General features: G+C 43.9%; 1 protein-coding gene across 2 annotated transcripts in view; it reads right to left on the reverse strand.

Annotated features, from left to right (window-relative positions):
• Window positions 1-1,843: 1,843 nt before the first annotated feature.
• Window positions 1,844-13,101, reverse strand: part of SERPINI1 (serpin family I member 1) — a 122,580-nt gene continuing 111,322 nt past the window's right edge. For both annotated transcript variants that reach the window (XM_054984158.1, XM_054984157.1), the window contains 3 exons: window positions 8,005-8,091; window positions 5,055-5,144; window positions 1,844-2,186 (listed from right to left, as the gene is read on the reverse strand). In XM_054984158.1, the coding sequence (XP_054840133.1) occupies window positions 2,110-2,186; window positions 5,055-5,144; window positions 8,005-8,091 (254 nt within the window). In that variant the 3' untranslated portion in view covers window positions 1,844-2,109. The remainder of the gene's footprint in view (window positions 2,187-5,054; window positions 5,145-8,004; window positions 8,092-13,101) is intronic.

The raw sequence follows: 13,101 nt of genomic DNA on the forward strand, positions 1-13,101 counted from the left end.
AGAGGGTAAGGTCCACCAAGGGCTACTACTTGTGATAACTAAAGGGAACCTCCACATCTGGAGACAACAAATCTCAGAAAAGATCTAGAAGAAAATAGTGGATCATAAAATTGGAAGGGATCTGCAGGGCGAGCTAGTCCAACCCCCTGCATAGTGCAGGAAATTCACAACTACCTCCCTGCTACACACCATGCCCAGATGACAAAACACCTCTGGTGTTGGCCTCTGCGCCCTCTTAGCTTGCTATGCAGGGCAACTGTTTAGCCACTGTATAAAATGGGATGCCTGACAAGATGGACCACTGATCTGATCTAAAAATGATTCTTTTTATATACTTCCCCTGGACTAGGGCCGCCTTGCTTTTCAGATACAACTGGATCCAAGCACCATTGCAATTGCTATTCTATGGGAAGTTCAGGACATTTTGCATGAACAATCTCTGGCCTTGCAGAAGGAGCACATCCATTCCCGTAATTCGTGTGCAGGGAGGAAAACATTAAAATCTGATAAATTATTCACTTATCCCCATCGATTATGAAGCTGTGCCATTTACCAGCAAGCAGTTTTAAGATGGTGTCGCCTTTGTACATGAGAGCCGAGGCTTTCAGACTTCTGACAGCTGAAGAACATTTTGATCAGAGTTACAGCTGGAGGCACTATGATGTTTATACCTGGGGAGGTAAGAACTATTTGCCCTCAAAGAAACTGATCCCCTTTTATGGGCAGGAATAACTGATCTCGGCATGTCTCTTGCCGAACAGAAAAGCCCAGTGCAGTGCAGGGATCCCTCAGAAGGCAGACTGTTGTGCTGTCTCTATTTATGACTAAAGACCAAGTTTTCTAATTGTACCTGTTCAACAATCCCTGGGAATTTTGGGGCCAGGGTGTGGTGGTGCTGTGACACTGCAACATCCCTTCCAGTTATGTATCTGGAAGTGATGTTGCAGCATCGCTCTAGGAATTTTCCAAATCTCTATGGTGTTTACCATTGAGACTTGGAAAATTCCTAGAGAGTCTATGGGACATCACTTCCAGGCTTGTAACTAGAAGGAAGGTTGTGGCATTGTGATTCTGCCTACCCCCCTCATTTTGTTCCTGTTGTTCTATGAAGCAGCAATAGGAGCCCAGAGCCATGGCACCCCTAATTGTACCTGGTGTAATATAATTATAGCTCCTTAAGGATGTGTCGATGGGAAACAAGATCAAGATAATTCATACTATGGTATTCCCCAAGAAGAAAATTGATTCATTTGAAATGTGGTGCTAGAGGAGAGGTTTGCAGAGACTATGGATGGCCAAAAAGACGAATAAGTGGGTTCTAGATCAAATCATGCCTGAATTCTCCCTATAAACTAAAATGACAAAACTGAGGCTATTGTACGTTGGTCACATCATGAGAAAACAAGACTCTCTGGAAAAGTCAATAATGTTAGGGAAAGTGGAAGATAGGAAGAAAAGAGGAAGACCCCAAATTTGCAAGATCTGAGCAAGATCCAGTTTGCAAGATCTGAGCAAGGCTGTTAACGATAGGCTATTTTGGAGGCTGTTAATTCATAGGGTCACCATAACTTGGAAGCAGCTTGATGGCACATAACACACACAATATAATTATCCTACCCCTCACTAATGCTGATAGGAGTGAGGCAAGGCTCAGGAAAGTACATCATACAGAAGTGTAGTGGGCAGCTTCTTCTGTGGGTGACTACTTTGGCCTCAGAAGGGACTCTTTTTAAAATTCTTTTTCCTGGCAGTTCAGCTGTTTCTTCATCATACCACACTGTGTATCTAGGACATACCTGGGAAATGACTGTATCAAATTCACTGAATCAGGAAACACAGCCACTGACAGAGAGAGAGCTTTTATTTAAAGGAACACAACAATTCACAAGGACAACAACAGTTACTTGAATACTGAAAGCATTTCGTCCACAACCATGGCCTGCAATTTCTAGTTGAAGTTAAACTGAACGTTTTCTTCTTCTTCTTTTAAATGGTGCCTCGAAGGTAACAATGCAAAAAAAACCCACAGCAACCCTTAAATACATTGATTGCAAACTCAGTGTGCTTATTTTCTTTGTGTTTGTATCTCCGTGTGAACTTGTGGGGTCATTAAAGTTCTTCGAAGTCGTGGGCACTTGAATTCATCGCTTCTGGGTGCATCACTCGTCCTATGAAGATGATGGTGCCTAAAGAAAGGAGGGAGAGAGAGGAGGAGGAGAAGTGCAAGTTGCCTTGGACACATTTTTAATAGAAGAAATAATTCAGAACAGAGAAGGAGGAGGAGAGCAGCCAAGATGCTGTCTTTTTTCTCTCATGGTGCAACATCTAATTGTACTCAAACTATTCAAGATGGGATAACTCACGGAGAAGACATCTCCCCATAAAAACTTATTTATTTATAACTTCACTTTTCTCCCCAACGGGGAACCAAGGCAGCCTTCAATATCATTCTCCCCTCCTTTATTTTAGCCTCATAAAAAATACACTGTGAGGTAGGTTAGGTTGACACTGTATGCCTGGCCCAAGGTCACCCAACGAGCTTCCATGGCAGAGCGGGGATTCGAACCTGGTTCTCCCAGTCCAACACTGATACACCACACTAGGAAAGGGTAATTACAGAGGACTGTTCAGGAAATCTACACCTTGATCACACAGATCCATTCCATTAACGACGGAGCTAGAGGAATGGATAAATGGGATCCAACTCGTGGTTATATTTTATGGTTCACCTTTGTAATTGGCCCTAAACCTCTCATCAATCTAAACATGATGAGAGCATCCACTGGTTTGTATATAAAGCAGGAAATGGTTGGTGTATCTTGATTTGGGTTTTTCCAGGGCTTTTTTTCTGGGGAAAGAGGTGGTGGAGGGTTGCCCTCAGAGAAAATGGTCACATGGCTGGAGGGTCACATGGCTGGAGGGTTGCCCTCAGAGAAAATGGTCACATGGCTGGTGGCCCCGCCCTCTGATCTCCAGGCAGAGGGGAGTTTAGATTTGGGAAATCTAAACTCCCCTCTGTCTGGAGATCAGAGGGCGGGGTCACCAGCCATGTGACCATTTTCAAGAGGTTCCGGAACTCCGTTCCCCCGCGTTAGCCCTGAAAAAAAGCCCTGGGTTTTTCCTTGTGGAAAATAAAGTCCCTGGGTGACGGAAGCAGAAGCCAACATCCTCTTTACCTCATGACACTGGATTAATATTTTCTTCAAGTCTGGCTTACTGCTGGAGTCAAAGCCAAGCTGGGAAAAAATAATTCTGATTATGGAGCACAGCAACCTTAAGGCCAGGGAAGAGGCAGGGTTCTGCTCTCCTTGCCCATGTATTCTGTAAAACCAACAGAAAAAATACTCACCCCCAGCCCTACATTTGAGAAGGTGGACTTGAGAAGAAAACCACAGTAAGTCCTATCTAATTGGGCCTTTGAGTGAGACAGGTAGCAGGGAATGTTATTTTTTTCTAGATTGGTGGAATTTCTAGATATGGACTTGCGGTAGAAAACTCAACAGACTCTTGCTAGTCAGATCCATTATAAAGCTGGTATTGCGCGTGTCTGTCCAGCAGATAAATAATCGATCCCACTAGATGCTCTTGGAGGAAAGAGTTTTTATAATTCTTCAGTGGGGCAGCCTGACAGACGGTCTAAGGCAATGCTCTTGCAGCATCAAAGGGGGTTTTGTCTGAGGACTGCTGAGAGAAGGCTCCCAGGATGAGTCTGTGGAGAAGGATGTGAGGCTCTGATTCATTGTTGCTATTTTACAACCACTCACACCAGCTGGGGTTAAAAGGGCTTCTCCAAAAGCATTATTTCCAAATATCAGATAATTGCAACATACGCAAAAGGGATGTAAAAGGAAGTGCCCCTGCTTCTTATCTCAGGCCAACGGTGCATAATAACATTTTTGTCAAATTGGGGGTATTATATTTGTATACGTGAATAGAGCTTGGCCAGTTTGAATGCACGCACATGTACGTTGGAAGGCTGAAATGTGCGACAACTTCCTGATCCGCCCATGCATGGCTACAAGCTTCCTCCACCTCCCATTTGCAACAAAACTACCATTTGTTTGCCACAACTTTCCCCCTTGATGGAAAGCAAGTCAGAAGACCCAACTGTTATGAGCAGCACAACAACCCACTCAACAGGAGCCACAGGTAGAAGGGATTTTTTAAAAAACATCCAAATAGCATGAACACAGCAGCCGGGCACACTGGTCTTAAGGTCAATTTCACCCATAAGGTTTAAAGCGACTCTCGCTCAGAGTTGGCTTTCCAAGATGAGTGGCAGAGCCTATCATGGTCAGACTGGCCATCTGGATCACAAATGTCTCTCCGTAGTTTGATCCTCTACAGAAATGCTCATCAGATATCAGTGAGCCAGCATGGAGCACTGATTAGTGTATCAAATTAAGATCTAGAAGAACCAGGTTCAAATCCCTACCCTTCTTTGGAAGCTCACTGGGTGATCTTTGGACAGTCACACCCTCTCAGCCTAGCCTACCTCACAGGGTTGTTGTGAGGATGAGATGGAGGAGAGAAGAACGATGTAAGCTGCTTTGGGTCCTCATTGAGGAGAGAGACGGGATGCAAATGAATTAAATACATAAAAATTAATAAATAAGATATTAACATAAAATAGTGCGAGAGAGGCTTGCTGCCATCTGAAGCTTCTCCTTTGGAAAACAAGTCAAGATTCAGCCCTCTGCTGACATACTCGAAGTTGAGCCCTACAGAACTGAATGGGACCCACTGGATTTTGAGTATGGCTGAATCCACATTACCTTGGCGCATCCTGGTGTTGCACTAAATGTTTGCTAAACACCCAGAAGTATAGCGTCTTTCTAGTGTGATTCAGAAATCACGCTTGAAAGACGCTATACTTCCAGGTGTTTAGCGAACATTTAGTGCAACACCGGGATGCACCGAGGTAATGTGGATTCAGCCTATGTTTGATGAGTCCGTTCCCGATAAATGGCTTCTTCTTGATTCTAACATGGGAAGATTTGGGGAATATGTAGTGGGGAAAACCAGAAAAATGGAGAAAAGGCCCATGTACTCACCTGTTCTTCTGTTTCTGACCACGAAGAAAAACGGATGATCCACTATAACCTGGGGGTACAGAACTGCCATCCGACTAATGGCTATCATTCCTGGGGGTGGGAGGTGGAAGAGAAAACAAAGAGGCTACAGTTGAAACATCCCAACAGACGTTTCTCCCCTACTCCATCACTCTCTTTTTCAACATCATATGATTTGTGACATGTGAAGCGCACAGACCAACGCTACTAGCAGGGTTGTTAACAAGACACACAGCTGGAAATCTAAATCAAAGAGAAACTGGCTAAGAAACTCTGCTTCTAGTTATACTCCAGGAATGATTCAGGGCTGGTGGGTGCGCAATTAATTTCTACTGCGGGGGGAACAGCATGTAACTTACAAAGAAGCAGAACTTGGAGGGTTATAAAATGGCCATTTCCATGGGCTTTTTTGGACAGCAGGGCCACCCATTTATGCTAGGCAGAGTTTGACTGGATTTGATAAGACAGAGCTTTGGTTTCAGAAGGGCAGCCATCTTGGTCAGCAGTAGAAGAGCAAGATTCAAGTCCGGTAGCACCTTAAAGACCAACAAGATTTCCAGGGGGTAAGCTCTGAAGGGTCAGGCTTTGTTTGTCAGATTCCTTGAATGTACCTTAAATGCCCTCGTGCCTTCTTGGAACCCGACATTCTGTGCTGGAGCAGAGCTGCAGGGTTTGGATAGGTTATAATTTCAAGATTTCTGCTTCCTTCCAACTAGGATTGCCAAATTAGCACTGGCACCCAGCGAAAGTCTGTAGGAGGGGCAGGGGCAAGGAATTTACACCTTGCTGGCCCTAAGAATATTAGTCCAGATTCTAAAATCACCTTACTGCGCTACTGGAAGGCACCAGAGGCCGAGAAGGGGGGAGGGAAAAGCTTAGATGCAGTAGAACATTTCCAGGGGCAGAAGGATTTCATTTTTCCTCTCCATTGGGAGATCAAAATGTCCCCCAAATGCTGTTCCTGGGGGTCCCCGTCTCCCAGAAACAGCTTTTCAGGAAGGAGGAGGCAAGAAAGTTGCCTCCTCCTTAGGCTGAACTAAGCACATTTCAGAATTAAGAACATTATATTCCTGAGGTGTCCGTCACCCAGACATCCTACAGTAAGCTGATTTAAATTTAATATCTGGTGTATAAAGGACTACTGTGGGCCAAACATATTAGCAGCGAGGCAAGACTTGGTCTTAATTAAATTTGGAAATCTTTAATGGTTTCCCTTTAGACATTTATATTTTCCAAGAATTTTATTAGCTTTTATTTTTATTGCATCAGCATATTTATACCCCTACCCCCCAAAGTGCAAAGCATGCTCAGGCAGGAGTCTAATCTTTGTTTGCATAGATTGGGAAATGTGGTTCTCCAGCCAGAATTAGGGCAGCAAGCAGACGATTACTTTTCTTCTAATGGAAAAATAGTAACAAGGGAGCTCAGTTCGTGATACAAATCAAGTTTTTTTTAAACACCGTATTTGCTGGTGGGAAAAAGCAATATTTGCATGTGACAAGCAAATGGTCCTACCATCTGGTCTTTCCATCAGAACTATAATTTTATTTTTTTTGTTAACGGCACATATTTATGTACCCTTAACAAAACGCAACTGTATCTCCATGCTATTTCTAATCCTTTTAGAAACAAATGTTTCCCACAGTCTGATCTGATAAGAACAGCCCTGCTGGATCGAACCGGTGACCCATCTTGCCTAGCAACCTGTTACCCTGGAGGGCTAACAAACAGAGCCAAGGCTGTTGTCTAGCACTGGCATCCAGATGTTTGCTGCTTCTATATATATATTACTCACCCTGGCTTGTAGCCATGGATGGACCTCTCCTCCATGGCTCTGTCTAATTCCCTCTTGAAGCCATTTATGCTCATCATGACCATCACATCATCACATCACTGAGCATTACTGGCAGCGAATTCCTCAACTTACCGTGCAATCCTAAGAAGAATTATTCCAATCTAAGCCCATTGATTTCAGTGGGCTTAGGCTGGAGTAACTCTGCTTAGGACTGCACTGTCCATTACTCATCAAGTAAAGAAGTTCTTCCTTTTGTCTGTCCTGACCTGAACCTATTTCCCATCTTCTTCATTGGGTTGTCCCCGTTCTAATATTATGGGAGAGGGAGGAAAAACCTCTTTCCATCTGATGCAGTTAAGATGTATAGCAAGAGAAGATCCAAGATGGCATTCCTGGTGCTGGCACAAGGGTATTCCGCACTTGCTTTCTTTGATGCTGTAATACCTCAATTTGACATTGCACTGCCATAAAATGATCACTTGCAGCATTTTCCTGCCTGAGAAATTAGATTTATTAATTCACATACCTGACCGCTGACTATAGAAAAGCTAGAAATAAGCAGGATATATGATTGGGCTTCCAATTCCTCAAATGTTCAGCAGGTAAAAATAAAGTTATCCATTTTTTTTCAGCACTGTAGTTCAAGACAAAACCTATTCCCTACACCAGCCCCTGGAGCCCCTGAAATGATAAATGATAAGACTATATTGCCCCTCTTCAAAAAAAAAAGAGATTAGGAAGCTAAAGACTTCAGTAACTTGCCTAAGGAATCTCAGTAATTAACTGAGCTGGAGTTTGTACCCATGAAGCTGCCTTATACCGAGTCAGACCACTAGTCTATCAAAGTCAGTATTGCCTACTCTAACTGGCAGCAGCATTCCAGGGTCTCAAGTGGAGGTCATTCACACCACCTGCTGCCTGACCCTTTTAACTGGAGATGCTGAGGACTTAATCTGGGACCTTCTGCAGGCAAAGCAGGTTCTCTATCACTGGTCCATGTGGCCCCTCAATCTGATCCATGGCTGAGCTGGAATTTGAAACAGGGATCTTTAAAATCATAGCTCATGCTCGTCATCAGCACACTGCACTAGGCTGGCTGTTCATATTGCTAGCATACAATTTTTAGGTACTGAATACCTGAAGCAGCAGCCGCTTCCGAGCCTTCTTCATTAACTTCTAGGAAAGCCTTGTGGACTGCTTTTGAAAGGTAAAGTTCTTTGTTGTCTGTAAGAAAGAAAAAGGAAGAGGGGAAACCAGAGAATAAATATTCAGTTTAGAACTTCTTTTCATGAGCCGATGATTTCCTCAGGCATTGGGCATGCCCTACAAAGATGAAAACCGTTGACCTTCAGGCACTTTTAAAATAACAATGGGTTGGATTCTTTGATTGGGTCCTAAGACTTCTTCCAAAGGAAAATCCTTCTGACAAAGGCAGTCTTTTCCATTTACAGATGTCTCAGGGCCAAGCTACACATGACGAATGACACTTGAACGGCAAGTGTATTTCTCCCTGTTCACTTGCCCTCCACTCAATCCACTTGCCGTTCAAGTGTCATTCGTCATGTGTAGCTTGGCCCTCAGTGGGACAGAATCATTGGGTCCAACCTGACAGAAAGGAGTTGCTGGGTGGGATCCAGCGAGCTTTTCCAGTCTATCTCAACCAGTACTCCTCCTGATATCATCCCACATGGCCTTTTGTCCCATGATCGATCCCCAACGCAGCCATTTTGGTGGTCAAAGGAAATTTTCCCCTATCTTTTTCACCAATGGAAAATCTAGCTGTATCCAAACTATCTGATCGATCCATCATTATCAACAACAACATCATAATCAACATAATCAACATCAACATCATTATCAACATCACCACCACCACCACCATCACCACAATTGATCATTTACATTATATATTATTTATTTTTATATCATACAATTATTCACAAATTATCTATAACAACTATTATTGTGTGAAGTTACCACAGTTCATCAGATGTCTGGGCTGGAATTCTTTGGTCCTTCAACAATTTGGATTTTATCCATGAATCTAGGAGTCAGTATGTATGTAGCTTGCTCCAAGTAGTGTGGCTCTTTACAACTATCCAATTGTTATCCTATTATTATTCTTACTATTGATTCTAACCCAATCGACTTGGTCCCAAAAAAGATAACTGTTCCTACGGTATCATTGTATTGCTTTATTATATTACATTGTACGGTTAGAGATTCAGGGTAGAAACTGGTAAGGACAGAAATGATCTATCTTATCTATCTATATTGTGCATACGGACTACTCAGCAACTCATATCTGCATCTGATTTGAGCCACCTGAACAAAAGTCCAAGTGATGGGAGACATTTCATAGAAAGCTGTGAATGATCTAAAATGCACTTCAAGGTCATCTAGTCCACAAGGCAAGATCCACCAATGCCACTCCCCCCACAGGCAGTTTCCCTGATCACACTGTTCCTGAAACAAAGCATGAAACCACTGCAGAAAAAAAGTGATCCCATTGCATATTTCTTAATATAATGAGCCAGGCCACATCCTGCACTGGAAGGCCTTCCTCTGGCCCCAAAATTCACTGCATACAACTTGCTGAAAAGATGCCTATCTTAATCTTCTACGTGGCAACCTATCATATTTTATCTCATTCCTAAGTGCTAAGTGTGACATAGACTAGGGGACTGAGGTTTTAATTTCTCTCCTGCACCCTCTGCCTCAAAATTTTAAAATCCCCGACAGGGAGAAAAAGACAGCTGCCACAAAGATCAGTCTTTTTTCCTTACCAGATCTAACAACAGCGGGGGGTGGGGGTGGGGGGGCGGAGGTGTTCCCTGTGTATGTGGGTGAAAGAGTGACATGTTAACCCAGCACAGAGCTACTAATTGGAATCAGTTGACAACACCTCCCTGACAGGTGCTTTGAGGAACTGGCTGTGTAATCCCATGCAGAGTTCTTCCAATCTAGGCTCTTTGTTTTCAGTGGGCTTATACTGCAGTACCTCTGCATAGGATGGCGCAGTAAATTACACATTATGGGATCATATCCTTGAGCAATTTGGTCCGTATGACTGAAGGCTGATGAATCAAAGCACCAGATCCTGAACTGGGTGCAAATGTCTGAAGACACAAATAGTCAATTTATGCAGCCCTATTTTGCACGTATGCTTGGAGAATTTTTTTGAAAAATCCTGCACTACTGTTTTGACTTAACATTGTCTTAACACTGAAAAGAGAGCAGCTTTTGTAAGAAAACAAACAAACCAAAAATACACAAAGCGCCGTATTCATTGCCTCGAGTCAGAATTCCAGTTTATTTAGAGATGGTGCTTCAAAAATATTGCTGGGTATTTAATTTAATAAAGCAAACTGTGAACAACCTTTTCGGCACCACCTGGGACACGTCGCCTTTATTCACCGAGAAAAATTAAGAGCTCTACCGCAGAGCCCATTAATCTTCCATATGTTTAATGCTCAATGTTCCTCCATAAACAACTTAAGCTTTAAATGGTAGAAGAGTTAATTTGAGCAAGTAAAATGAGGTATGCGTGGGGAGGCAGCTCTCCATCGGTTTGGGTGAAAGAAAAGGAGCATAAAATATAAATCTGCTGGAAAACATTCATTCTCAGATGAAATGCAAACGAATTCAATGCATCTGCCGGTTTGCGTGCTTTATGGCCCAGTCCTATGACTTGCTGCATCAGCAATCTGCTGCAGCTAAATAAGGCTTGTAGGCAGTACAAACACAAGAATGGGCCTTCTGGATCAAGCTAACAGTTGATCAAATGAAAGCCTTCTCTTTCTGACAGCAACTGGCCAGAGGTGTCTCCTTCCAGTCTGGTACTTTGTATATGGCTGTAGCAGTGTACACCAGGAATTTTTACCTCAGAACCACAATGGTAAGCTGGTTGAGAAAAACATGGCTGCCTAAGAACTGGGAGACCAATGTCTGAATGCCCACTCTGTCATGGAAACTCACTAGGTGACTTTGGGGCCATCACTCTCTTTTAGCCTAACTTGCCTCACAGGGTTGTTGTTGTGAAGACAAAGTGGAGGAAGAGAAAACAATGCTGTAAAGTGCTTTGGGTCACCACTAGACATGGGCACGAACCACAAAAAAACCGAACCATGCGGTTCATGGTTCATGGGTTTCCACGAACCAGGAATCACGAACTCCCATGAACTGGGGCAAGTTCCCAAACCAGTTCGTGGTTCGTGAGGTTTAAATGCCCCTTTCCGGCTGCTTAGCAGCAGGGAAAGGGGCATTTAATCGTTTAAAGGGCCCTTTCCTGCCACTTGCAAGCGCCGCCTGCCAGCTGATAGTTTAAAGAGACCTGCTGCTTGCAAGCGGCAGAGCCCTTTAAATGCCCAAATCCCACAAACCCCACAAGTGCCCAAATCCTACAAACCTGGGGAGAATGCCTAGGTGGAGATGTCCCACTGTTAATTGCTCTACAGCTTTAGCGCCTTTGGGCACTTCAGAACATGAAAAAATCTTGTAAAGGATGAAACCAAGAAGCAATGGGAGGGAGGCAAACGTGAAGAGGCAGGACCAATGGAGAAGCAGAAGGCCCTGGCAGCAACTGGGAAGAAAGCTGCCATTTGTTCTCACTGGACTTGCTGACCTTAGGGAACTCCTGTATAGAACCCCTGTAATATTACTAGGATATTGTTCAGCAAACTAGATATTGTAGCCATCAAAGGCTGCCACAGTTGTGCCAATGAGGAAAAATCGAGTTCCTTCATTGGTGGGTCACTTGAAGACCTAAGCACGGTAAACTTGGCACACATACAGGAGCATACGAAGTTGATTTTACTGACTCAGACCATTGGCTATCCAGATCAGTGCTATCTACTCTGACTAGCAGTGGCTTTCCAGGGTCTCTGGTAAAGAAGTTTCACATCACCTGTTACCGAATCCTTTTTCACAGGAGATGCCAGGAATTGAACCCATGATCTTCCACATGCAAAGCCAATGCTCTGCTATTGAGCCACATTGCCTCCCAACATCCTTACTGATTTGAAACCAGGGCCCATGAACAGTCTGCTTTGACTGGAAGAGGGTTTTTTTTCCCAATGGGGCATTCACTGAATCCATTCCCAGGGCCTGCTAACATGCTGTCTTGGAAGAATAGTCGACGTAATAACTGGTGCATAGGGATGGAGGTGAGTTTCAGATGACACTCCTCTTCTGCTGTCCCTTAATTGCACAAACAAGGATGTATCACATTTACCTGGATGTAAAGGTAAAGTGCTCTACAAGGTGGGGGTAGGACATTACTTCTGTAATTCAGCTTCCACCTGACTCAAGTGTCAGGGAAGGGAGGGTGGCTCAGTTGTAGGACATCTGCTCTGGAAACGGAAGGACCCAGGTTCAATCCCAGGCATTTCCACTTTAAAGGATCAGATAGTAGGTGAAGCAAAAGACCTTTATACCTGGGACTTTGGTGAGCTGCTGTCAGCCAGAGCAGATGATACTGGCCTTGGTAGACCAATGATCTCACTTGGTATAAGGCAGCTTCATGTATTCAAAGGGACAAGGAAGCCATTGGATCATAAGCAGGAGTAATGAAGGCTGGGTAAGGCAAATTTCATTCTGCATACGGGTCAGATGTCTACTCCGGGGAGTTCTGGAGCATGCTACAGGACAGGAGAGAGCTGCCGCTGAAGACGCAGTTCCATCCCAGTGAGGCAGTGACAGGATAATTATCTGCTGTCGCTTGGCTACAAGCCAGTTCCCGGCAGCAATCTCATTGCTCATTTGAATCCCCCCTACAGACCCGCATCCAACCTCAGGTGTGAAGTGCAGGGGGATAAAGGGTGGAAAATACATGAATGTGGAATGCTAACAGGGATCACAGCCAGTCCTAATTAGAGACAGGAGCAGAAACTTTAATGGAGACAGGAATGACTAATTCTTTGTTACAAGTTGAGGCTGTGTAGGCAGACTCCCATTGAAAGTGACAGCTCCTATAACAGCGACACCTCTGGAATTAGAGCAGCTCTGGGAGGGATGGAACTTGTTTTGAGAAATAAAAGGATCCCCTGGCTCTTAGGCATGACAGTTCAGTCCACACTGTAGTCAAAAGAAACCATTTTCGTACCATAGCAGAGGGCTCTAGGTGATTTTTGGGGAAAAACTGATCAGTGGAGCTAAACCTAGCTCTGAGCGGAAAGGAAAGGGGAGGATCAGTTTGATGGAAAGCTTTTTGGAAGAATTTTATTATGGTAAAAG

Source organism: Eublepharis macularius, chromosome 6, assembly GCF_028583425.1.
Source record: "Eublepharis macularius isolate TG4126 chromosome 6, MPM_Emac_v1.0, whole genome shotgun sequence".
NCBI lineage: Eukaryota > Metazoa > Chordata > Lepidosauria > Squamata > Eublepharidae > Eublepharis > Eublepharis macularius.